Below are 27,165 nucleotides of genomic sequence, written 5' to 3'. Positions count from 1 at the left end.
AAAGAGTGTTATGGATGTCAAAACGATCATCCCAGTCAAATTCAACACGATAAATGCCTGATGCTGAGTCAAGAAGAAAAATTGGACGAGTATCTGGACGATGCTTGGAGTCTCATCTCGGACAAAGACGTGTGGCACCAGTGGAATAAAGACTTGCGTGAACATTCTTGTCCACCATTAACCACTCAAGAGGTCCATTGTATCGAAGCTCTCCTGAATCAGAGTGAGGAGACGAAACGAAGAAACGGTTATTTGTCAGACATTTTCAAGCAAAAAGTCAGGATCGAATTGACGACTTATTATTACCTGTGAAGAAAAAAAAACCCCACACACAAACGGATACCTGGGAACTTTATTACCTTTTGAACCACAGTTCGTATACGGCTTCTTGGAATCCTGTCGTCTGTGCTAAAGATGAACTCCCTCATCGCAAACCTCAAGACTATCTAGCTTACGTGATCAACACGGACGACAGTCATCTCCCAGGAACCCACTGGGTAGCCGTTTACTTTCCTCAAGAAGGATGTGTGGAATATTTCGATTCGTACGGATTGCCCCCTTTGGAAGACGATATCGTTGACTTTATGAGAAGAAATGCTCAGACCACCCGATTCAATAATGTGAAATTACAAGGCACAGATTCCTTGGTGTGCGGACAGTATTGTGTGTATTTTCTGCATCATCGCAGCCTGGGCTATTCCTTAGAACATTTAGTGACTCATTTTGATCCTCGTTCTTCTTCTAGAAATGATGTGAAAGTAGATCGATGGTTTTGTGACCATTATGCTTATCTTTTGTCTCAAGCTAGGAAACGTAGTGTCCATCAATGGTCTAATGATTTACAAGAGTGGAAATCACAATTTCATTCACAACGTTGTCAGCCCTGTTTAAAGTAGACTGTAAATTGAAAAAATGTTTGTGATTTGAAAAAATGTTTGATGTTATAGTGTTGGATTATTGTTAAAAAAATGTTAGAGTTGTTGTTTAGTGTTAAGTGATTTTTGAATAAAAATGTTGTGTTTTGAAAACAATGCCTTTGTGGTTTGTTTGGCTATAAGAATGTTTGATTGATGCTCTTTGACTTCTTACTATCCCTCTCATGACACTCATTGAACGTTGCGGCTCGAAAACCGTGGAGGGATGTTTTCCTTCACGTCCGCGCTTTGACATTAAGAACCGGGGAAGTTTCCAGTCTAACCATCACTATGGAATTACTGGTCAAATGTTCAATTTCATCGAAAACTTTTTAACAGACCGCAAAATAATAACTAGAGTCGGAGACACACACTCTGAAATACACCCCCTTGAAAATGGAACTCCACAAGGCAGTGTACTCAGTCCCACTCTTTTCAACTTAATGATCAACGACCTAGATAAAAATCTGGCAACCACACAAATTGAAATTTCACAATTCGCGGACGACAGCGGAATATGGAAAGCTGGCAACCCCAGCAGTCAAAAAACCATACAAACTATACAAGATAGTCTAAATAACATAGGAAAATGGGCTGACAAATGGGGGTTCAAACTGTCACAGGATAAAACAGAAGTCATAATATTTTCACCCACACGTAAACTAAATAAACCACAACCGACCTTTACAATAAACAATCAAGTAATTAAATATGTTAAATTTAAGAAGTTCCTGGGTATGTACTTCGACGAACACCTAAATTGGGGAATACACATACAGGAAGTAGTACAAAGATGCGATAAGGACATCAATCTAATAAGAAGCCTTAAAGGATCGAACTGGGGATCCAATCAGGAAACACTGTTAGCAATATATCGGGCACTAATAAGATCCAAACTTGATTATGGGTGCCAAGTTTACAACCTAGCACCAGCAAAACAATTAAAAAAATTAGAGCAAGTACAACGAAAAGCCCTAATTACAATAACTGGAGCATTACCAACAACTTCACTAGCAGAACTCCAAGTACTAACAGGTGAGCCAATGTGGATATGTGAGAAAGCTTGCCAGTAGCTTCTCGAGGGTCGGTGGTTCTTTCCGGGGATTTCCCGGTTTCTTCCTCCACCATTAATACTGGCCGCCATGTATAGCCTATCGCGTGCTGAAAAATGGCGTTAAACCCTACAACAACAACAACTAACAGGTGAGCTACCGCTCCATCTCAGAAGACAGGAATTAATACTGAGATATGCAGCCCGATTACGAACACAATCAAACACTCACCCCACCTTATTAGCAATAGAGAAATGCAACATCTCCTTTAGTAACACCCAAAAGCACCACGTACCAACAGGAAAAATAGTGCACGAATTAGCAAAACTACTTCCCATAGACATAAACCAAAAAGAAAAATACAATAACTTCGACCCTGAACCTTGGTATAACGAAGATCCAAACATCAATACCTCTATCACCAAACATGGTAATAAATTAAATCAAGAACTGCAGCTGCACACTATAACATCAGAAATTTTAGCAACTAAATATGCAAACCATCTACAAATATACACAGATGGTTCAAAAACCACTAAACCCGCAAAAACAGCAGCTGCATACGTAATCCCCACACTTAAAATACAAGTTGGTCACCGACTACCGGACCACTGTTCAATCTACACAGCAGAATTCTGGGCAATACTACAAGCACTAGAATGGGTGGAGAAAAACAACCCACCCCAAACAGTAATAATAAGCGACTCGCTAAGCGTCCTTACAACCATTCTAAATAACAGCACCAACAGCAGAGAAAATTTCCTAAATAAAACCAACTTAATACTAAAGAAACTAAAAAGCAATAAACAACAAGTAGAATTCCTATGGGTCCCATCCCACATAAACATACTAGGAAACAATCTAGCAGATGACTTAGCTAAACTAAAACTGAGCGAGCTAAACCACGTACCACTGGCTTATAGTGTTAGTGAAATCTACAGCCTAATCACAGTCATGATAAATCAGAAATGGCAGGAATATTGGGACAATAGCAAGACAGGCAAAAAACTACATACCACACTCAAAGAAACCACTAGAAATAGGAAACCGCCTTTACTTAAAGGGAAAGATCAAAAAGTAATAAATAGAATTTATACAGGAAAAACCAAGTTGGCCAACAGCTACGGAAAACACATAGGACCAAAACCTCACAACCCAAATTGTTACTACTGTCGGGAGCCTGAAGACCTGCACCATATCTTTAACATATGTTACAAATTACGGAAAGAAAGGGAAATTTTCAAAACGGAACAGAATAAAATAGGATCGACGAGTACATATCCAGAATTCCTCAATAGCACAAACCCCAACTTAAACACCACAACACCTTAAAAAAACTGAAATTTATACAAAAATTTAAATATAATTAATTAGGAACTGGGACGGCCGGATAGGTCTGGTGGGTTCACAGCCTAACACGACCGTTCAGGGACCTGATAAACTAAAACAAACTAAGGAATTACTTTCATTAAAAAACCGAACTTTATACAAAAATTTAAATACAATTAATTAGGAACTGGGACGGTCGGATAGATCTGGTGGGTTCACAGACTAACACGACCGTTCAGGGACCTGATAAACTAAAACAAACTAAGGAATTACTTTCATTAAAAAACCGAACTTTATACAAAAATTTAAATACAATTAATTAGGAACTGGGACGGCCAGATAGATCTGGTGGGTTCACAGACTAACACGACCGTTCAGGGACCTGATAAACTAAAACAAACTAAGGATAAATCCAAACAATTATAAGCAAAACAAATCCACTGGCTGATAAAACTTTACAAATAACAAGAATAAAATAAAAAACACCAACCATTAAAAAAAAAACAACTAGTTCAAAAACCAGGAAGAAATGTACAGAGGGGTAGGTGGTGAAAATAAAATCCTACTCCACTCCTCCTTACCTATCCTTCTCCTAACATCCTAACCAACAGCTACAAAAACTCTTTTCTCTATACATAGGTGACAGCCAAGATAAACCTAGATATAACTATGTAATCCCAAAAATAGAACGCATAAGGTGGTCGCAAGAATAGACCATCAGGGATACCCTTATTAAGACCACAAAACTTACACATATGAGGTAGTCGAAAAACCCAACGACTATCAGGGCCGGCGGCACAATGCTGCAAATATAACAATAACATAGAACAATACCCCAAAACATTACAAGCATAAGGTAGTCAAAAAACCCAATGACTATCAGGGCCAGCAGCACAAGGCTGCAACCAAAACTTATAACTAGAAAAATAAGACCCTAAATAATTACTCAGTAAGATGGAAAAAACACCAATTCTATCCAGGGCCAGCAGCACAATGCTGCAAAACAAACCAATCAAATTGCTGTCACCTATTAGCTAACAACTACCTCAATAAACTCTACCTCTCTTAAAAACAGCACAGAGTTTTTTATTCAAATTCCAAAAGACGGAAATTTAGAACAAATATCCTGGATCGGAAAAACCCTGCTAACCTGTGGCAAGACAACTCCGCCCGAGCCCGACCACTTTCACCCCTTACCACGGACAGACATCAACACCCATACGTGCAGTGCACGCATCATAAATTAAAACGCGAACTAGATCGGGTCCAATCCCACTGGTCGCTCATCAATGCAAATGAATGACAGAGTGCATGCTGGGTCCAATCCCACTCTTACAAATACAAACAAAAATATAGGCCTTACAATCAGGTCGATATGTACACAAAAGTACTTCGACCTGACGGCCCAATCAAAAAGTGTTCTGTGAACACATAAATGCCTGGAGGAAGTGGCACCATTCCTTCCCCCAGGAGCAATCAAAAAGGTGCCTGTGGCACCACAAACATGCTCATTGCGAGCACACACCACTATAATCCAACACAACAACAACAACAACAGTCTAACCATCCATTGTCAACTCGTCCTCCTACGAAGATGTGCTCCAAACTAGCTAAGCTAAACGAAGCCTACATAAATTTGCATAAGGTCAGACACAGTCTGATACCGAAGCCAGAAGAGATAGAGAATGTGAGAATGTTAAAAGTCACTGAAGACCTGATAGAAGAGCTCTTCAGAGAAGAAGTAAACAGGGAGAAAGAAGAATGGACAGAGAAGTACAGACTTCAGAGACAGCAGCAGCAACAGCAACAACAACAACAACAACAGCAGCAGCAGCAACCTGAACCTGACAGAGGCTTTGTCGATTGTCGTATGGACACCAAAGAGTTCTTCTTCTCTTTCCAAAGAAGCAGACCTATTGCCAGAAAGTCCATCCTCAGAGGACATCGCATTCTTAGAAACTAAAAGATTGCCATAGCAAAAAAAAAACAGCCCTTTTCAGGGCTACCCCCCCCCCCCCCCCATACTCTAGAAAAGAAATAACCATCGATTTGCCAATGTGTGTAGGTAGAGTAGTGTGAATATAAACACTAACTCTTTTTTATAGTGTGAGGGTATGTGTTTGTGTATAGGATTATGTGGTAGTAAGTGCTCACGTACGTTGGTGTGGATAGTAGATTGAGATGATTTTTTTTTTGGTGTTTGAGGTGTGGGAGAGTAGATTTGGGGTTGAATTGGATTGCTTTGCGTATGTGGATAGTATATTGAAGTGGTTAATGATAAAAAAATTTTAGAATAGTGATGGGTAGTATAAAAAAGTGAGTGAGTGTTTCTTTTAGGTCCGCGGGTTGTTTTTGGTCATGATCTAGGTAAGATCAATTTTATGTTTTTTAGGGGGGATGTTTTCCTTCACGTCCACCTTTTAGTATAAATTGAAACTTGTTCGGCAGTCCAGCTACCCTTGTTGATTGATCAAACACCAGAATGAACACGAGACTGGCGAAACTGTTGGAACTTCATGTGCATCTGGAATATGCCAGGCGCCTGTTGAACGAACTGGCCGCGGAGACCATTGTCGAAGAGGGAAGGATGAGAGAGGAGGAGGAGAGAAGAAACAAAGAAGAGGAGGAAAAGGAGAGAAGAAGAAGAAATTTCAGAATCCCAGAGACTGAAAATTGGGATTCTGAAGCTATTTATCCTGCCTCTGCTCTCTCCCCCAAAAAAGTAAAAAGCAACTGGGGAACAAGATGTGTATGTGGCGCCAGGCCTGGAAGGTGCCACCATTAACCAGGTGTCCATGAAGTTCCAAAAAAACAGCCCTTTTCAGTGCTACCCAATACTCTAGAAAAGAAATAACTATCCATTTGCCAATGTGTGTGTAGGTAGAGTAGTGTGAATATAAACACTAACTCTTTTTTATAGTGTGAGTGTATGTGTTTGTGTGTTAGTGTTTGTGTTTGTAACAGTTCACGTAAGTTTGTGTGAATAGTAGATTATGGGTTTGTTTATTGTTTCTTAGCGTATGTGGAGAGTATAGTTTGGGTTTTATTATATGAAATGAGAAAGTAGGGGGATGTTTTCCTTAACGTCCGCGCGTTGTTTGGTCATGATCTAGGTAAGATTAATTTTATGTCTTAGGGGGATGTTTTCAATCACGTCCGCGCTTTAAGTATAAAACTAACAGTGTTTGCTATTGGAGCCCATTCTACGGAATAAGCAAACAAGAAGATGCCAGCAGCTTCAGCTTTGTATAACAACCTTATGGGAAGTTGGTATTGGATGGTGGATGGATTGAATGTAGCAGAAAGGCTTGAACAGGAATGGAGGCATGCAGTGACAAAAGACTTCGTCTCAAGACAAGTAACCAGCCTCCACTTAGCCATCGATATTGTGAAAGAAATGATAGAGGATGAGGAGAAGAGAATCAGAGGTTTAATTAACCCACTGTATGTGAAAGTGGGTAAGTTGAAAGAAGCGATAGTTTATGTGACGAGTGTAAGGTGTTTTTTAGAAGACATTGTAGAATGGACAGATTGGTCTTTTGTGAAGTGGGGCTTAGACAAGCTTAAGAAAGCGGAAGAAGTAATGAGGAATGTGCTGACCGAAGAGGTCAAGAAGATCAAAGAAAAGTGGTCAAAGGAAAGAAAAGAAGAAGAAAATAGAAAGAAAAAGGAAGAACTAGAGAAACTAAATGCTAACTGGATGAAAATACAAGAGAAGTTCCGAGCCATGGGTCACCCGGACTGGATGCCAGAAACAGAAAAGAAGAAGAAGAAAGGAATGATGGAAAAAATAAGAGGATGGTGGAAGAAGTTAAGGAGTTAGAAGCAGAAGAAGAAAAACCCAAAGGCCCTTTTCAGGGCCACCCACATTTCTCGAAAAGAGAATGACTTTCCATTGCCTACCCCTTTTTTAAATTTAAAAAAAAATTTAAAAAAAAAAAAAAAAAAAAATCCCATATTCAATTCCCCCTTGTCCCTAGATAGACCCACACTTTATTCCCCCCATGTTCAATTCCCTTGTCGCTAGAGTGGCCCACGATTTTTTTTCTCCATGTTAATTTCCCTTGTCGCTATATTTGCCCATGATTTTTCTCCATGTTAAATTTCCATTGTGGCTATATTTGCCCAGGGGTGTTTTTAATGCTAATTCCCATTGTCGCTCTAGTGCCCCTATTCACTACTATCATACCTGCCATTATTAAATTGCTGACCTCTCTAGGATGGATAATCCCATGTCCAAGCTACATGATCTTGTTGTATACATTAAGGAAAATGTAAATGCAGAAAGGCAACTTGACTTGGAGTCACATGAAATTGAGAGTATCTGGGTGGAAATGTTTCAAAATAATGCAGAATCATTCCTAGTTGGTTTCATTTATAGGCCATCTTCCTCCAAAGCAATTTGGAATGATAGTTTTTTGAAACAAATGTAAAATGTTCTAGTACAGGAGAAAGAAACATATATACTCGGAGATATAAATAAGGACCTTCTCAATACTCAAATAAGGAACAACTGGATGGAATTTATTGAATCATTAGGCCTAGTCCAGCTGGTAAATGAGCCTACAAGGGTAACAGAAAAATCAAGCATTCTTATTGATCACATTTATACCAATCTACCAGACATTGTGACTTGTGTTAATGTACTGAATGTTGGTCTTAGTGACCACTATTTTACTTTTTTGACAAGAAAGGTTAAATACAAAAAAATTAAGAAAATTACACACAAAACATCACTTACAGATCGTTCAAAAATTTTAATGATGAACAATTTCTCAATGACCTATATAAAGTTCCATGGAATATGATCCAAAATTTGGATGACATATATGAAGTTCTGAGGGTGTGGACTCACTTATTCATGGATGTAGTCTCTAAGCATGCACCACTGAAAGTACATAGAGTAAAGAATGAAATTCAACCTAATTGACTTACTACTGAAATCCTAAATGCTTATGAAAACACGACACCAATTCAAGGCTATGGGAAACCATGCACAATCTAAAGTATGGAGAAATAAAATAACAAGTATGATTAAAAAAGCTAAAGAAACTTATTATCAATCATTGCTTGAAAACAAAAAGAGCAAGACAAACTCCATTTGGAAAGTCTTCCATGAACTCACTGGAGGAACACACAAAGATCAGACAAATAAAATTCACTCACTTCTGGTAAATGACACCATATTATTATATAGTCACTGATGACACTGACATTGCAAATGTTTTCAGTGATTTTTTACCAACATTACCACAAAGTTAAAAGCACCAGTGATAGAAAACAACTTTAATGAACTGAAAAGTTCTGCAGCAGCAAAATCTCTAAGGTGGTATTATTGTTTCTCTGTCGCACCATTATCAAAAAAAGATGTCTCAGTGAACTTGATACCAAGAAAGCTACAGGACTTGATCAGATTGGTCCACGACTCATTAAATCTTCTGCCATAACATTCATAATCAATTTAAGTATGGCAACCTCATCTGTCCCTAAAATATGGAAAACTGCAAAAGTAACTCCTATTCACAAATCTGGTTCTAAGGATGACGCTGATAACTACCGACCAATCTCAATACTACCAAACTTGTCAAAATTGATTGAAAAACATGTCCATGACTCATTAATGTCATATTTAACCAATCACTTGCTGTTACATTCCTGTGAGATTGCCTTGATCTCCATAACTGATAAATGGCTTCAAGCACTTGACCAAGGTAGAATAATATCTGTATTTGTAGATTTCAGGAAAGCTTTTGACATGGTGGATCATGAAATCCTTTTGAAGAAACTGAAAATCTACCAGTGTGATGAAAGAACAATTAGATGGTTTACTTCATATTTAAGTGAGAGAACTCAACATGTTTACATAAATAATGTTCTGTCTGAACCTGGAACAGTTAGATATGGAGTACCACAAGGCTCAGTTCTAGGTCCATTACTATTCATTTTATTTAGTAATGACCTACCACTTTTACTAAGAGACTCAATATCATCTACAGATCTCTATGCAAATAACACAACATTGTCAGACATCCAAATCACAAAGCGTGAACTTGAAATTTCTTTACAGAATTTCCTAAACAAACTGGACAACTGGTGCACATGCAATGGCATGGTGGTAAATACTGGTAAAACTAAAATATTACTTATCTCAACATGGCAAAAAAGGACAAATCTTGATCACAAGTGATGAACTATGTCTGACATGGAAGGATAAAAATTTGCAGATGGCCTGTCATGATAGACTACTTGGTGTTCTGGTAGATAATAACCTATCATGAACTGAACATATCAAACATATCAGTAAAAAAAGTCAATTCAAGTTTATGGCTTCTCAGTAGGATAAGACATTTTCTCCCTGAAAGGCACAGAAAACTATTCTATAACAGTTACATAAAACCCTATTTAGACTACTGTGAAACAGTATGGGGTAATTCAAATGATAAAAACATAGCAAAGCTGGCACATTATCAAAAAAGAGCATTTGGGCTTATATCAATCCAGAAAGAAAGCAAGGAAAATTTAGCTGGTAGGTTAAAAATATTACCTATTAAAGACCGAATCTGTTTGAGAAAAGCCAAATTAATGTACAGGATATCCCATAATAGTGCTCCTGAATATTTACAATCATTATTCCAGTATAGACTACCTGGTAATAGTCCCCACCTGCGATCCATGTCTACCAACATACATGAACATACATGAATGGTTGTTTGATCTATTGTGGGACTTAATGGAAAGTTCCTGCATTCATAATAAAGGATAACACAACCAGTCTTCCTCTTCATCTTCTTTGGATGATCTCTTCCATTCAAAGGAAGGGTCTGGATCTTTTCTGGTTATTGGAAGAATAATGCCCCTGTGGGACAAGCATGTTCTAAGCCATCCATGGTTTGGAAGTCTCATAAGGCACAAGGATCCCAGGTGATGCTAGATCCAATGTGAATAGTTCTTGTGAAGGATTAAACATGGGTCTCTACCAAGAGAGAATATTCACCAGAGCGTGAGTTGCACTGCTCTCCCCACCCCCATAGGAATGAGCAGCTCCATTTTAAGGTCAGTGTCCTGTGGAAAACTGTACCTTCCTGAGAATGAAGGGCCACATCATTTTGGCTCCAATAATAATAATAATAATACTTAAATTTGTTGTGGCCTCTTCCATCAGATCATGGGAACTGGTCATCAGTCAATGGCGGTCCCATCATAGGTCTGGGGACAGGAGACCTCTGTTTCTATGTTATCAGTCAGCAGTAGAGAGAGTCAGCCGTTGCTCATCAGAATATGGAGGTGGCGTTTAGAATTTAGAGGGTTTTTTTTACATCTTTATGGACATTTGTGTACAAGTAATTGTGTCATTTTCTCATCTAATATTGACTTTGCTCCAGTACCAACATACTTTTAAAAACCATGTCAAAGTTTATAAATTTAGTTCCAAAAAAGTATTTCTGAAATCTAAGCTAGCTAGGCAACATCTGAAATTCCTAAATATTTGGAGGTTTGCTATGTTTGGTGAAAGAGTTTAACAGTTGCTTGTATTACTTTGTCAGAGTGCCTTGAACATTTGCCATTATGTATCATGAGATGTATTGTGCATTATTGTATGGCATTTCTTATTTTCTATGCCAATAACTGTACATTATGTGGATTGTTTTTAATTTCTTGCTTTTAATGCCAAAAAATGGCCAAATATGCTTTTCTTTTGAAACACTTCCAGACTTAATTCCAAAGAATGACAAACCTATTTATTGAGAAAAAAAATTGAATTATAATTTTAATTTGTATGAAAGACATGTGCCTCTGTAGTTTACAAATTTATAGTTGCAGCTGTAAACTTAATGTTAAAAACAATATTATGCAATTTTGATTTTGGGTTAAAGGCAGTGTATGTTAATTATAACTTTATCTTTCAAAAGAATTTTTATAAGACTATAATAAAATAGGTAAAATTAACATGATATAAAGTTTGGGAGATAGTTTGCATATTTCATGGTTTTACGATATGATGTAAGATTGCTTAGTGCTTTGTGATATGGTCAGCTCACAATATTGCTGTAATGGTGGCCATCTTGAAAATCTTATTATTGCTATCCATCTGAATGGATTGGGTTTTCATTAAAAGACTTCTTATGATGTCTAGTTAACCCTAAATGAAAATAGTACTAATGTAATGACCAATATGGCTATCATATTGGCCCTAAATGAAAACAGTATTAATGTGATGACCAATATGGCCATGACACTGGCCATCTAGACAATCTTTTCATCGCTAATCCTATGGAACATAAAATCATATCAATCTGGGGTTTTCACAAGAAGACTTCGTCAGATGTGTAGTTGGTCCAAAATAAAAATGGTGTTGATCTGATATCCCATTTGACCATCATGTTGTATCCTTCTTGAAAATCTTGTTATCACTTCTCTTGAATAAATGGTCATATCAGCATGGGAATTCATTGAAAAGACTTCTTTGATGTCTGGTTCGTTAAATGAAAATGGTAACAATCTGACTTCATTCTTGTTATGGTTGGATCTTTAGATAGTGGGTCATATCAGTATTGTGCTTTCACCAAACGACTTGTGATACCTAGTTGGTCATAAATGCAAATGGTGCCAGGCTAATATCCAATATGGCCACCATCACCTCCATCATGAAAATCTTGTTGACTCTCTTGGTGGCCAAAGTGGTTAGATCATCCTTCTTGGATGCAGATTCGAACCCCAGCATTCATAGACTTATAAAAATGGTACTTAGCAGCTTTCTGGCATGGTGTTCAGCATTAAGAGATTAGTGTTAGGACTGGTTGGCCTGGTGTCAGAATGTGACTGAGTGGGACATCATACTACACGTCTGTGGCATGATGCTCCAGTGCTAGGCACTACTAAAGAACTGCCACATAGCAGACAGCATAGCTATATGACTGAACAGTTGTTAAAGCTACATTAAAAATCCAAGTCAAACACACACACACTCACACAGTGAAAATCTTGTTATTATTACTTCTTTAAAATGGAGCCATAGGAAGTTACTAATATTTTGAAATTATTTAAGGTCCAAATAAATGCTGATACAATTATTATGTTATGAATATTGTAATGAAATGAATAAAAACAGTGATTGCCTCATATTTATTTCTGGATAGGAACAGTGACATGTAATATACAAATATTTGACCAAACACTGTTTTATACACACTGCAAACATCTGGAGTTTCCAATATTACACACTATATATAATGCAATTTTTTATGTTAAGCTTGTATGATGAATTCTACTCTGTATGAATAGAATTTTCAGTAAAAATCATCAACGTATAAGTGAGTGTATAATGTAGATACATTCCAAATAAATTAACTCAGTCATGCTTAACTATTTTTGGGGTTTTTTTTGTTCCACCCTCAATATATTAGATATTATTTTACCTACATTTGTGAAAATTAGTTTGTTGATAAAATCACAGCTTTAGTAAGTGAAACATAAAAACTTGGTCAGTGACACCTTATTTTCACACATTAATGACTTGTATTTTCAGCTCTTTGTTACACACCAGTATCCTGGGCTCTATTTCACCTACGGTCATGAAAGCTGGTATTTAAGAAAAGCTCAAAGAAAGTAATTCAGCCAGACTGTATGATACCAACATTAGGTCAGATTGACTCCAGTTTTGTTTTTGAGTAACTTTTGAATTTAGATTTGTCCAACAGTTATGCCCGCTACATCTTGGGTCCTACTTCACCATTACTTGTGAAAATTGTCATGTGGATACTAGAAAATCTCATTACACATAACTGACAACCATGCCAAAAACTGGGTCAGTTTACCCAATTTTCTTGAGTTATTTTTGAATTATCAGCAAATTTATTCATTACATCCTCATTATCGTGGACCCTATTTCACCTACACTAGTGAACTTTGGTATGGGGATGCATCATGGGATGAACTCATCCATACCAAAGATTGCTTATTGTGACCATACATTTATGTTTGAGTGAGTTTGTTGAGTTGTTTATTACATCCTTGGTATCTTCAACCTCACTTTCAATACACTTAAGAAAATTGCAATGTGGCTGTATATCAAGGTAAACTGTGTAATTCTACAATATAAAAACTAGTTTATTGTCACCTTATTTGCACATTTGATTGACTTTTGTTTTCACCTATCCATTTGTTATAGCTTCATTATTTTATACCCTCTTTAACCTTCACTTAGCGTGTGGAGGCGTCTGAAGGAGAGTAATTCAGTGATGCCAAAAGCAGGTGACTGTAACCAAATTTTTATACTTGAGTGATTGTTATATTTTCTGTTATATTATCCTCAATATCTAGGACCCTGTTTCGCCTACACTCATAAAAATTGCAATGATAATGCATTTGAAGTAGAATAACTCATTCATACCAAAAATAGGCCACTGTTACCTAATTATTTGGCTTGAATGACTGTGCCATTTTCCTCTGTATAATTCCAAATGTCAAATGATAAGATCAGCTCACTTACATGTAGTTACTGTTGCTCTGGCACACAAGCTATCAAGAAAATGGAGGATCCAGTAACATCAGCAACAGATTGATTGCAAAACATTCGTGATAATATTTCTGAAACTTTCCTACCTGATTACAATATTGTGTGTTAAACAAAGACTTCAATTACTATAACACACATAAGGATATATGCATGAAATTAAGATTTTTGAAAATCCGGTCAAATTTGAAACACATTGCTGGCAATTTATAAGGAAGAACGATCATCCTGACAAACTGCAAGAAGACAGTATGATGAAAAAGAAGACAAAATAACAAAATCTTTTTGTTCTTTCAAAGTTAGGTATATTTATTAATCATCAGAATGTATAGTATGGATTTAGTGTTATTTAAATAATTTAAAATAAAGCCTTTGTTATGCATTTGCACTTATTAAATTTATATCGTACATGTATAATTGTCATATAAGAATAAAAAAAGTACTTTTAATTTGATCTACAAATAATGATTTAATTACATTTAGGAAAACAAATATTCAAGTCACAAAATAAATAAATTGTTTATACAAAGTTAGTTGAGTGATTCAGGGGACTGTTTTATGTTCTTAATGCAACATTAACATGCAACCTCAAGTTAAACATTTCATAAGGGTATTATGGATAAACTAGTAAAATTAAATTATATCAGATATATGTAAAACAATCATTTATCATAATTTCTTAAAAGGGTAGGAAATAATAATGGCATATGATTCCAATATTCCAAATAGAAGTTTAAAAACCCATAAGGTAATAAAAAGAAAAAAATTAAACGACATGTATACAACCATTTTCTTTATTACATGTACTATTATGACTGAACTAATAGATACAGTTTAAACCTAAGCATAAAATTGTATTCAATATTTTCACAAGCACAACACATAATATCATTATTTAAAAACAGTTTCGTGTATTTATATATGAAATATGATTATAAATAATGTATCACTTCCAGTGCAGAGTATTTACATGTTGGTGTTTGGTTTGAGGACTTTTTTTATAAAATCCCTCTTGAATCTGTTCATAATAATAACACTATGCATCGTATGTGCCCCAAGCACAATGGCAAACCATTTTGCTGATAAATTTTCTGGGATTTTCTGCATAATCTTTTAAATTCCTCTGCAATACAATAAGAAAGTAATCAATCCTTGTCTCATGTTTGTGAGGAAATGTAGTGGATAGTAATGTGTAATGACACAATGAACTCGATGCCAATTTTGTACAGGTTAATGTGAACAGTTTGATTGACAGTCAGAACTATCTCTTTACTGGTTTGTATATTGTTGATGAGACTTTCGTTTATGTGTAGAGGATTTCAGAGTGGGGAGGGGTGTATTGGTGCTGATGAAATGAATAACTTAAAGAAAGCATATCTACAGTTCCGATATTTGTAGATTTGTACTGAGTACTCAATATATCAAAGCTATTTCAGTTTAATCATCAATTAAGACTTGAAATTCTAATTGCAGTCAAACCTCCACCACTAGAGACTGTTGTCTATGAAATATTGAACTCAAGTTGTATTTTACTTAACTGGACTAATGTAAAGCGTCATCGCAAGAAGAATGTCAATGTCGTATACGAATCCGAATGGCAAGACCCAAAGGTATGTATCAGTTGTCACGACTAAGTGAGTGGATTCGATTTGGCCCAGCATAACGTGCTGTGCATCACTTCAATCTATCTACATTTACTTATAAGCACTCTAGAGGCTTTAGAATCTTCTCACCAATCAGTTTTGGAAGGAATATAGTATTTTGCCCATTCATTGATGTATTCATTTGTTTGTTCATTCATTCATTATACCCTAATTATCTCATACCCATTTTATTTACAGTCATGAAAATTGGAATGTGGATATATTGCTGGAAGAGTAACTTTCAAATTTTGTTGTTGAAATCATCAGTGTTCTTCTGACTTTTAGGAAGTGAAAATGTCAATGCTCTGAGCTAGCAGTGTTTCATGAGACACACCTCGTGTGGTCTATAAAATGTAGAATGACTTTTTAAAGGAATTTACATAACATAAGCTTAAACATGTTTTTATGACATTCTATTGCATGGTTTTTATTGGAAAGGGAATATACTTTTTAATAGTGTCCACTAATCCACTAATCTAAGTTTGTTGACTTGAGTTTGCTTGGTAAATGCTTCTTCTTTAATATGTTAACCCATTCATAATACCTTATGAGAATGAATATTACTACTACTTTGCAAATCCAACCCTCCTAGTTTAAAAACATTTAGCTGAAAAGCTAAGTGATTTGCCAGCCTAGGTGGTGGTTGGACAGAGTGATCTCCCCTTAGTATATAGCTTGGTACCAAACCCCAAGAATATCTCAGTTACGACTTCCACTAATGCCAAGAAGCATGCTCTTGCCACGAGAAACCTGGCAAAAGTCGGAATTTCCTTATAAGATATACCATTACAAATTGGAGTTTTTTACTTCTAAGAAAGGTCTACTCCATCAACTTCTAAGGAATGTCTACTCCATCAATATTTAAAACTTTTTTTCTCTCCTATACCAGTAAAGTTCAGTTTTTAATATTTTCTAACACTTTGTCATCATCACACATCTTAGTACTTGCACGGGTAGCCTATGCGGCTGCACATTAGGTTTGGGCTATAATTATTTTTTATGTGCAAGCAAATCTCTAGTGCTGATTGAAGACTTTTAATTTATGTGTAACTCCACTGTAAACATGTACGTACGGTTGAGTTTTCTATATCCATGCATTATTTAAGGATCCAGGTACCAAGCTTGATTTTACTTGTCACTTCTGTCTCTGAGCCTGCCTAGATGTAGTATTGTAAATTATATTATACCCAGACACTTCACACTTTATAAGCTCATGTGCTATCACTAATTTTCAGGTAAAACAGCAAATGGTATAGCTCTGCACTCACCCTGTGTATAAAGTCAGGTGCACCAAACTTACCTGTAAAGGCAATCATTGAGCTATTCCAACATGTAGTATTGTGAAATGATTTTAAAATATATTGACACTTCATTGTCCTCATTTGTTGCCCTCATAATGTCATCTATTAGCAATAATTCATGGTGGTATATGTGACACTTTCTTGATTTTACCTGTATACAATATCATCGAGCCTTTTCCATCAGGTAAATTTGTCTCCTATTGTCACATCTGCTTTGTAAGTATCTAATAACAGTGCTTCATTTCATTTTTTTATGTGCAGGCGTTTCTAATGTGTAATATAGAAACTTGTTTATATTACTGTATTGGTTCCACTCTGGCCAGACAATTACAGGTAAGCTTTCTACACATGGTTTACTCAGTCGCATCGTGCTCAAACATGCTACTATAGGTGATGCTTGAATGATGTTTATCTGTATAGGCAATCCTTTGACCTTCCTTTGCGTTACCTGTAAATAAAGTGATTCTTTTTTCTTCCTTTTCACACACGTAAGTACTATAATGATGTTCCAACGATTCTACTTGTACAGGCAGTCAAATTCATATGCCTATGGGTTATTCTGCTAGAATTGAATATTCAGCATCCACTTTCTAAATGTGCATAGCTATGCTCAAATATACCTGTACAGGTCATGCACATCCCTTTACAGGTAGTTATATTTGTTGGTAACTCTGCATGGATACTCACTTGCTCATAAAACAGGACACTCACCACACTGCATTATAAAGGGTCTTCTCTATTTTGTTTTGCATATTTAGACCAGGGGCTAGACCAGTTGGCAACCACTCAACATGTGTAGTTTCTCGGTTGTCACCCTTTGGCTAAATGTTGGACTTACATATTAATGACAGAAGTCAAGCCATAACTTGGGGGACAAATTGCACACATTAAGGCAGCAAGATGCAGAGCAGAAACAAGCATCATTTACAGTCTCTCTGATCAGAAGTTTGGACTGGAAATGTGGATCAAACATCTCTTACCACATCCCAACCTCAGGAATTGGACATTATCATGCCAGCCAAGATGGTCATGTTCTTCCATGATCATATTTGACCATATAACTTGGATCATAAGGTGCCACAACCACAATTCAATCATAACAGCATCAGCAAGAAATGAACTTGTCCAGTTTCATGACTTTGCATAGTGCAGCCAAGCTGTTCATGAATAGACAATTCCTGCAGACAATGCTCGATCTATCTTACTGCAGAGTATCTCAAACATTTCTAGCATACGATGTCCATTTTGGGACCTCTGTTTTTTTTAAATGTCTCTTCAAGCTCCCTCAAGCATCTGCCTTCTAAGATACTCTCCTTATCATGTTAGAAATAACAGGATCTGACTCGTAAGCGCTGCAAGTGTAGTGGGCCACCATTATCAAAATTCTTCTCCATCTATTCTGCAGGTATTTCAGGAAATGTAAATTTCACTACCTTCCTCTATAAATGACACTATAACTGGCATTCAGTTTCCTTCTTCATTACTAGCTCTTACTTGGATGAGCGAACCTCTGCCTTCCAGGATTGAAGTGAATGTCCCTGCCCAATCTCATAGGACTTCTCTCCTCTATTCTCTACATCACCTGCTGGGTCTACAGTTCTAGTGAAATTAACTATGGAGGAGTCTACTTTCTATTACTTCTATAATCTCAGTCTCTGGTACAGCGGAGAGATTTGCAAAGCAGCCAACAAGGTCACAGGTATGTCCACAGAGCATATTCTACAACTTAGTGAAAGAGTTAGAAGGGGGTTGATATCTGGATTTTACTTCTCCACATGAACAGGAAGATATATCGCACAGATCTTCCACACTTGATTAAGTATATTGTTCACTCAGCATATCTAGATATATCCCCAGCTCAATCAATTTGTTATGCATTTTGGCTCATGAGGTTAGAGCAGTTGCCACAAGCATAGCATTCGACCAGAACTGTTCTCTGACCAACATTATCCAGGCAATGGGATGGAGATTAAAGTTGATATTCTTTAATTTATATCTCAGAGCTCTTTCTTCCCAAAGGGCTCAACTCGATTTGGTATGATCTATAGCCATGGCACAAAAGGTCACCTTTCCAGGTCATCTGAGAGCTTCATGAAAAACAGCTTCATGACTTCCACTTCCAATTTTCACATTTCCAAGCCCCTGCCAAGCAGATGGAGCTTTTTCCAGTCTGGTCACATTGAAACTGCCTCAAATACCTTAGGGGACCAGAAATCACATCTCCAAGGTAAAGGGATGTACCTCCAACTGCCTCTTACCTATTCTCCTATGGTATTATGATTGGGTAATATATTTAAAGAATAAACTAATTTTTTTCTAGTAAAATATGTTTCTTCGAGAATACTTACCAAATCATAATACACATACACCCTCCCAGCCTCCCCACTATAAAATCCATATCAGGAGCATTATTTGGCACCAATCCCTGTGCCAAGGGGAGAACACTTTGCCTGACCTCCAGCAAAAGGTTTTTAACCTGGGAGGGCTGGATTTGTGAGGTAGTAGTAATTCTACTAAGGTATTATGATTTGGTAAGTATTCTCAAAGAAACATATTTTACTAAAAAAACATTGGTTTCCAAAGATTCATATCGTTTAGATCAGAACAAATTTTTAATTGACTGTGAATCTGACTAAAAGTGCTGTATAATCAAAAAGTATTTTTATTTAAATAACCAAAAGGTATTTATATTTCAATGATACCTATAAGTAGCCGTCAGGATTATTATTATCCATCATTTCTGATGAATAAAAAGGTACACATGTTGACTGCCGATATTCAGTTACATATTATGGACTTTTTCTAACATAACTGTTGTTTGATACAAAAGAACACAGCAGCAGCAACTCGGCTACTAGTACTGCTACAAAAATGCCAACATTGTTACAAAGCAAGAACAAAGTGATGTGACATGTTTTTTGTTTGCACTGTACACAAAATTTTATAAGCTGTAACATCATTCTTTTAATCTGCTATAAAGAGAACTCTGAAAATAATTGCAAGACACATTACATGTACATGAATGTTGACTGATAAAGAGATCAGAAATCATAAACCTTTCTATAGAAAAAAATTTGCCAAAGTGTTCATTTTGCGATATAAATTAACAATTTTAGGGATGTGGGCCCAAAAGGTTATTGTTAAAATCATATTTGTACTTCTGAAAAAGCCATGCAGTCTTTGATTATTAATACACCTCATAAGAATGCCTACCTGTGTCCTCCTAGATCAACCCCATCATTCAGATACCAAAATAAACAAAACTTTGATTCTTTTAATCAACTCTAGGATCTACACATTTCACTTTTTGTAAAAATAATTTCCATTGGCAAAAGTCAGTGAGGTACCTCTTCTTTAATAATGCTAAACTCTAGAGTGAAACGTTAGAAATAGAAGAAATAAAGCCATCTTATGTATTCATCTGAGAATCATAAACCAGGTGTGATATTAGACCCACTTTTTATCTTATTTCAGATTTCATGCATCTTTATATCATTCTGATTTTTACAGGAAATTGTGAGATACTTTGTTGTTAAAAAGGACTATTATGTAAACCGCATTGTATGTGGACTTCTACCATACACAAAATACACATTCAATTTCACTGTGTATCCCGAGTACGATGGGTATGCCAGTGAGGCCATCAGCATCATGACAGAAAAAACCTGGTCGTCTGGTACGTATATTAATGTTTTACTTTAAATATACATGTTACCTTGTCTTGGAAGCATAGGAGTCAAAGTATAAGTTTTCTGACTGTAATAATGTTATTGTTATTTGAGTCAGTTTTTACCTATAGCATAATTTCATCAGTCATGAAATCTGACAGGTGCATTCATTCCAAGAAGTACATACTCATTTGTATTTCCACACAGTCATTCTAAGGAGCACAACTTGTCATATAGCAGATACATGTCCTCACGTTCATTCAAAGAAGTACTACTCATCATATCGCATTTGTATTTCCACACAGTCATTCTAAACAGCATGACTTTCATATAGTAGATACACGTCCTCACAGTCAGTCAAAGGAGTAGTACTCATCATATAGTAGATACATGTCCACACAGTCAAAGGAGTACTACTCATCATTTAGCAGATACATGTCCTAACAGTCAGTCAAAGGAGTAGTACTCATCATATAGTAGATACATGTCCACACAGTCAAAGGAGTACTATTCATCATATAGCAGATACATGTCCTCACAGTCAGTCAAAGGAGTAGTACTCATCATATAGCAGATACATGTCCACACAGTCAAAGGAGTACTACTCATCATATAGCAGATACATGTCCTCACAGTCAGTCAAAGGAGTAGTACTCATCATATAGTAGATACATGTCCACACAGTCAAAGGAGTACTACTCATCATTTAGCAGATACATGTCCTAACAGTCAGTTAAAGGAGTAGTACTCATCATATAGCAGATACATGTCCTCACAGTCAGTCAAAGGAGTAGTACTCATCATATAGTAGATACATGTCCACACAGTCAAAGGAGTACTACTCATCATATAGTAGATACATGTCCTCACAGTCAGTCAAAGGAGTACTACTCATCATATAGTAGATACATGTCCTCACAGTCAAAGGAGTACTACTCATCATATAGTAGATACATGTCCTAACAGTCAGTTAAAGGAGTAGTACTCATCATATAGCAGATACATGTCCTCACAGTCAGCCAAAGGAGTACTACTCATCATATAGTAGATACATGTCCACACAGTCAAAGGAGTACTACTCATCATATAGCAGATACATGTCCTCACAGTCAGTCAAAGGAGTACTACTCATCATATAGTAGATACATGTCCTCACAGTCAAAGGAGTACTACTCATCATATAGTAGATACATGTCCTAACAGTCAGTTAAAGGAGTAGTACTCATCATATAGCAGATACATGTCCTCACAGTCAGTCAAAGGAGTAGTACTCATCATATAGTAGATACATGTCCACACAGTCAAAGGAGTACTACTCATCATTTAGCAGATACATGTCCTAACAGTCAGTTAAAGGAGTAGTACTCATCATATAGCAGATACATGTCCTCACAGTCAGCCAAAGGAGTACTACTCATCATATAGTAGATACATGTCCACACAGTCAAAGGAGTACTACTCATCATATAGTAGATACATGTCCTCACAGTCAGTCAAAGGAGTAGTACTCATCATATAGTAGATACATGTCCTCACAGTCAGTCAAAGGAGTACTACTCATCATATAGTAGATACATGTCCTCACAGTTATTCAGTAGAGTACTACTCATCATATAGCAAATGTAAGTCCTCACTGACAATTTAAGGAGCACAAATCACATAGTAAATGTAAAGTCTAACAGTTATTCTATGGAGCACTTCTCATATAGGAAATGTATGTCATCCTAACCCCTTATGTTTATGTATGTTATGGTGCAAGCCTAACATTATATAATGACACCTTTAGTAGAGGACTGCTTCAGTTGATTTGGATTTCACACGTTTTACCTCATTTCCACTTGGGGTCGCTTCCTAATACTGTTGATATGGATTTCACTGAACACATCCTGCAGTTGCAGATGACTGGTATTGCTCATTATATATATTTCACACAGTTCCATCAACAGCTGGTGATTCCTCCAAATCTACTTCAGATGGATTTCATACCACCACCTACAGTTGCTGATTCCTGCTAGTCTGCTGTTGACATGTATTTCCCACACTATATACAGTTTGGGACTCATCCTTCTGCATTAATATGCAATTTAATATCAATAATACAATACCTGTGGATACTGCATAGCTTAAGTACTTTTCTAGGAGGAAAATAACCAACAAAATGATGAAATTCTGTGCTCCCATCATTGCAAACCAGAATCTTCCAGAATACTGGACCAGCCCTGGATAAGTGAGCACAGAATAAATGCCAGGCATGTATGAAAAAAAAGCATCTTCATTTATTTTTTGGTTGCCATATTTGAAAGGCTCAACAGTGTTCACACAGAGAAGATTAGGCACCACTTATTTGGATCAGCAAGTGAATGGTTGTCTTGTGTGATAAATAATCTTTGTGAACTTCAGGTCTATATCCTGATCGATTTTGATCGATGTTTAATTAAGTTCACTTGATGGTATCTCTAGACTTGTTCCATACAAGTGGTGTTTGTCTTGGCAATTTATTTTGCTGCATAAAGTATATTTCCCTAGACTTAGTCCTTTACCTGCTGCATAATCTAACTTAAAACATTTTTGTATATGAAACCTTCTTTCACCATCTTTATTTCAGGAACAATGTCTAATTAAAGTCTGGGTATGTGTGGCCACTCAAATCACCCTGGGACACAGCCAGCTTGTGTATCCTGTATGCACTGTCAGATAACAGATGGCTGTCAATTTTGTAGCCTTTGGTCTGACAAAGTATGAGATCTCATGGAGAGTCAGCAAATCTACCAAGCAAGGTAGAAGGTTATCCTTGTCTTTGTCAGAGGTTTTGATGGGTTCTCTTTCTCTAAGTTCCTTGGGTCTCAGAGAATGATTATGCAAATTTAATTTGAGGATTCTAGAATTAGTGGGCCCCTATTCGATGCAAGGTTTAAACAGGTGTGAAGTGAGTAGTACTTTCCCAAGAGAGTATAGCAGCACCATTCCCAGAGAGCATGTAATGCCCTTTAAAAAAGAGAGGAGCAGCAAATTGTACCCACCCTCAGGAGGAGCAGCACCCTCTCACATCAGGAAAGACAGAGTGAGTCATGCTTCCTGCTGTTTGGAGCAGCACCCTCTACTAACCCATATCTTGGTAAGGGCTCATTGTAAACAGCTCCCTTTCAGTCCCAGGGATCAAATTGTTTGCAAATAGATCTATTTCCCTGAGGAAGGGAATGATGATATCAGCTATCAGACTATCAGCGCTGAGAATGGCTTTTAGTGCAGATAAGAATCGCCAGCAGAGCCCTTGCCCCTTGACTCAGCATTGAGCATGAATGTTTCGAGCTCATCACTAAGGAGATATGTATCAGGCCAAGTCATCCCTCTCTTTAGACTAACATTTTATCCCACAGGGCGCCAGAGATCAGCTTATAGATTAAAGCAGGGGATTGGATTGGCACCCACCTTCCTCACTATTCATCTTATTCACTATGACATGTGGATCCTTCGTCCACACGGAAGCAATTGGCCCTTTCCCTACATGCAGTCATGGACTTAGGATCTGGACCACAAAATAGTCAGGTCATGCCTGTGGTTCATAGACCTACTTCATTTTATGAGGTTCGGTCCAAAAAGAAGGAGGGGGATAGACCTTCTTCCCTGAAATATTATAGATGGGTAGATAATCACCCTATGCCACCAACAGAGCCTAGAAATTTATTTATCTCCATGGAAGGAGTTTCCAGATCATGTTTCTTCCCCCACATTGTCTCCTGCTCAGCAGAGAAACACTGGGTCACATAGTGGTGCCTCCCAGGAGAGATAGCAGGATGAAGATGACCTTTTTATCCTCATTGGAGACAATGAGTTTGACTCAGAAGAGGCTAATGTGTGACCCCATCGCATCTGGTCCCATATCCTTTCTCAGCTTTCAGTTAACGAGGCAAAGAAGGGGAATCCTTGTAATTTGATAAAGCAGTGAATGAGTTTTACTGCCTCTTGCCTAACAATCTGAACTTTATTTAGGCTTCTGAAGGACTAATCTTTTTCACCTATGGCTCTCCATCATTTTTTAGAAGCAGTAGCAAAATTTTATATGCATTGTCCTTGTCCATGGTCTTCTGAGCATTTTCAACTCTGCTGGGATGTGGCACTGGATACATCCCAGGTCTTAATAAAGCACAGTCAAAACCTTCTGAGATCTGCTTCTGGAGGCTGAGACTCTCTTCAGAGGGCATATCCTCTCTGTGACTACTCAGGAATTGAGAGACCATCAAGACCAGTCTATTGTGTTGACTTCCTGCTCTTCAAAACCAAGAAATGAAATCACCATGACTGCTCTCAGAGCTGACTTTCTAAATTATTTAAAGCCCTCTAGCTCCATTCAAAGCATGAACCCCATTTTAAAGCTGTCCCTAAGTAGGTCTGCTCAAGAAGGGAGCACCGCAAAGATCCAGAAAATATCTCAGAGCTTTCAACCCATGCAAAGGACAAGGGTGGATAACCCTAGAGACTTGCTCCATCTCTTGCGGACCATACATTTTACTTCTGTTTCCATTGGCACAAGAAAACAAAACACTTTATGCAGGCTTGGTCATGCATAACAGTTGATGGGTGTGTCCTATCTATCATATAAAATGATTACTGGCTGCTGACAGGTAAATCTGGCCCAAGTTCAAGGAAGAAGTCCCTTCACTTCTTCCAAAGGGTGCATTAGAAATGGTGTTAAAAGATCACTCTCTGGCCATCTATTCCCAAATTTGCCTGGTTCCCAAGAAAGGGGAGAAAGTCTCATCTATTTATTGATCTATTGTCCCTAAACGGATTTCTGCAGGAGAAGCCATTAAAGATGGAGACCATAGCCTCAGACAGGAATGCCATAAGACCTGGCAATTGGACATTCTCCAACAATCTTCACTATGCATACCTTCACATCCCTATCTTTTTTACACATAGGAAGTACATCACATTTTCTTTCGATAGGGAGATCTTCCAATACCGATTGTTGCCATTTGCTCTAACCTGTGTACCCAGAGTTTTACCAGGGTCATTGGAGTGGTTACAGCCCATTTAAGGTCATTGGGTATCCCAATCCTCTAATAGTTCAATGAATGGTCGATTCACAAATCCACAATGACAGTCTGGAGTCCCTGAGAGTAAACATGTCTCACTGTTGGTCCATACTGATCTTGTTGCTTAGTAGAGCTCAATCCATTGGAAGATTTCACTCAGATGTACTTTATCACAGAGACAAGATCTAGCCCGTATCGGAGATGCTGATTGGAATGACTGAGTTGTCAGCTGATCTTTTTTTCTCTCTGCTGTTAAGCTTAAACTCTACAGTGGACCTGGTTCCCCTAGGTAAAATTCACTTGGTGTCGGCCCCTGTTTCTAATTTAAGCTGCTTGGAACCACATATGGACCCTATGAATGTTCAGATTTCTCCGGGTTGGGGTTTACACCACTATCTAAACTGGTGACCAAATTATGACCATCTTCTGTCTAGGGCCCCCATGCACACACCCCCCCCCCACTGAACTCCATTCATACCTCTTTGCAAATGCATCAGATTCATGGTGTGGTGATCATCCAGAATGGGAGGGTCTGGTTCTTAAGAGCTTGTAGTCTCTGGAAGAATCTGTGTTTCACATCAATACTTTGGAAATGACAGCAGCATTATTAGAACTTCAGAGGGGTGTACCAAATAAGAGTTCGCTATGGTATCCTCTGACAACATGTCACTGGTAGTATACATTAGAAGACAAGGTGCATGCAGGTTTGGAACCTCCTTCACTGGACCGCTTTGGATGGAATATTCCTTCAAGTACACTACATTCCAGGCAGGAAGTGCATTTTGGTGGACAGCCTGACAAGGAAAGGGATAGTAGTTCTTATGAAATATTTCTTCCACCAATTCATAGCAGACTCCCTGTTCCATCTTTTGGGAACAACATAGGTGGACGTTTTTGCCGCTGAACAACAACCTCCACATTCAGGTTTCCACAGATCCCTACTAGAGGGCAGTGGACAGCTTCAGCCAGAGATGGGATTGATTGTTTCCTTCTGTCTTCCTACCTTTCAGGATGATCCCACAGATCATTCACAAAGATATTCACTTCATGGCTCAGGTGATTTTGACTCTTTTCTCTTGTCCCAGTGATTGTGATTCAGCAATCCTCTTGATGTGCTGGTGGACCATCCCAGGCACTTACCTCAGAGGAGGGACCTACTATCGCAGCACATGGGCTCTCTCTTACACAACTACGTACAAATCCTCCATTTTCATCTCGAAACAATCTCTCTGCAAAGAAAGGTTTTTGAGCCAAATTGCCAAGTGCATCATTTCATCTAGGAGAAGATCAACCTATAATGCCAAATGGAGAATCCTTTGTGATTTGTGTAGCAGAAAACATTTTGTCACTTGCTAGTTTTCTTCTCTTCTATTTTGATGTCGAGTAACAATGATTGATCAGTCCTTTCCTACATGCTGTAATGTTCTTAAGGCCCTGCCATTGGGTCAGATTTGCAATTAGCAGACCTGATCAGTTATTTGAATTACAGAGACCAGTGTCTCACTAATGTCTAGATGGATTCTCTTTTGTGTCTTTTGATCTTCCCATATCAACCATATCTATGCTGGAGATGACTAAAATAGATTTGTATGTCCAGTTAGGGCTCTCCAATTTGACTTCAAATGGTGAAAGAAGGGTAGAAAAAGTCTTTTCCTAGCCATTAAAGGTTCAGGTGGTATTTCAGTTTCCACAATTTTATAGTGGATTGC

At 37.5% G+C, this 27,165-nt stretch overlaps 2 protein-coding genes across 2 annotated transcripts in view; both read left to right on the top strand.

Moving 5' to 3' along the window:
• Nucleotides 1-27,165, top strand: part of LOC149806397 (uncharacterized) — a 72,352-nt gene that overhangs the window by 39,411 nt on the left and 5,776 nt on the right. Inside the window, exons 6-8 of the mRNA XM_089964248.1 lie at nt 15,282-15,418; nt 20,263-20,428; nt 26,381-26,512. Of these exons, the coding sequence (XP_089820374.1) occupies nt 15,282-15,418; nt 20,263-20,428; nt 26,381-26,512 (435 nt within the window). The remainder of the gene's footprint in view (nt 1-15,281; nt 15,419-20,262; nt 20,429-26,380; nt 26,513-27,165) is intronic.
• Nucleotides 1,224-5,245, top strand: LOC149806398 (uncharacterized). Its single transcript, XM_089973854.1, has 2 exons — nt 1,224-1,949; nt 2,118-5,245. The coding sequence occupies exons 1-2, from the start codon at nt 1,358-1,360 to the stop codon at nt 3,296-3,298; spliced, it is 1,773 nt and encodes a 590-aa protein (XP_089829980.1). The 5' UTR covers nt 1,224-1,357; the 3' UTR covers nt 3,299-5,245.

This window comes from Sinohyriopsis cumingii, chromosome 1 (assembly GCF_028554795.1).
Source record: "Sinohyriopsis cumingii isolate HCF-2022 chromosome 1, ASM2855479v2, whole genome shotgun sequence".
Taxonomy (NCBI): Eukaryota; Metazoa; Mollusca; class Bivalvia; order Unionida; family Unionidae; genus Sinohyriopsis; species Sinohyriopsis cumingii.
This window is presented reverse-complemented; position numbering and strand designations above follow the sequence as displayed.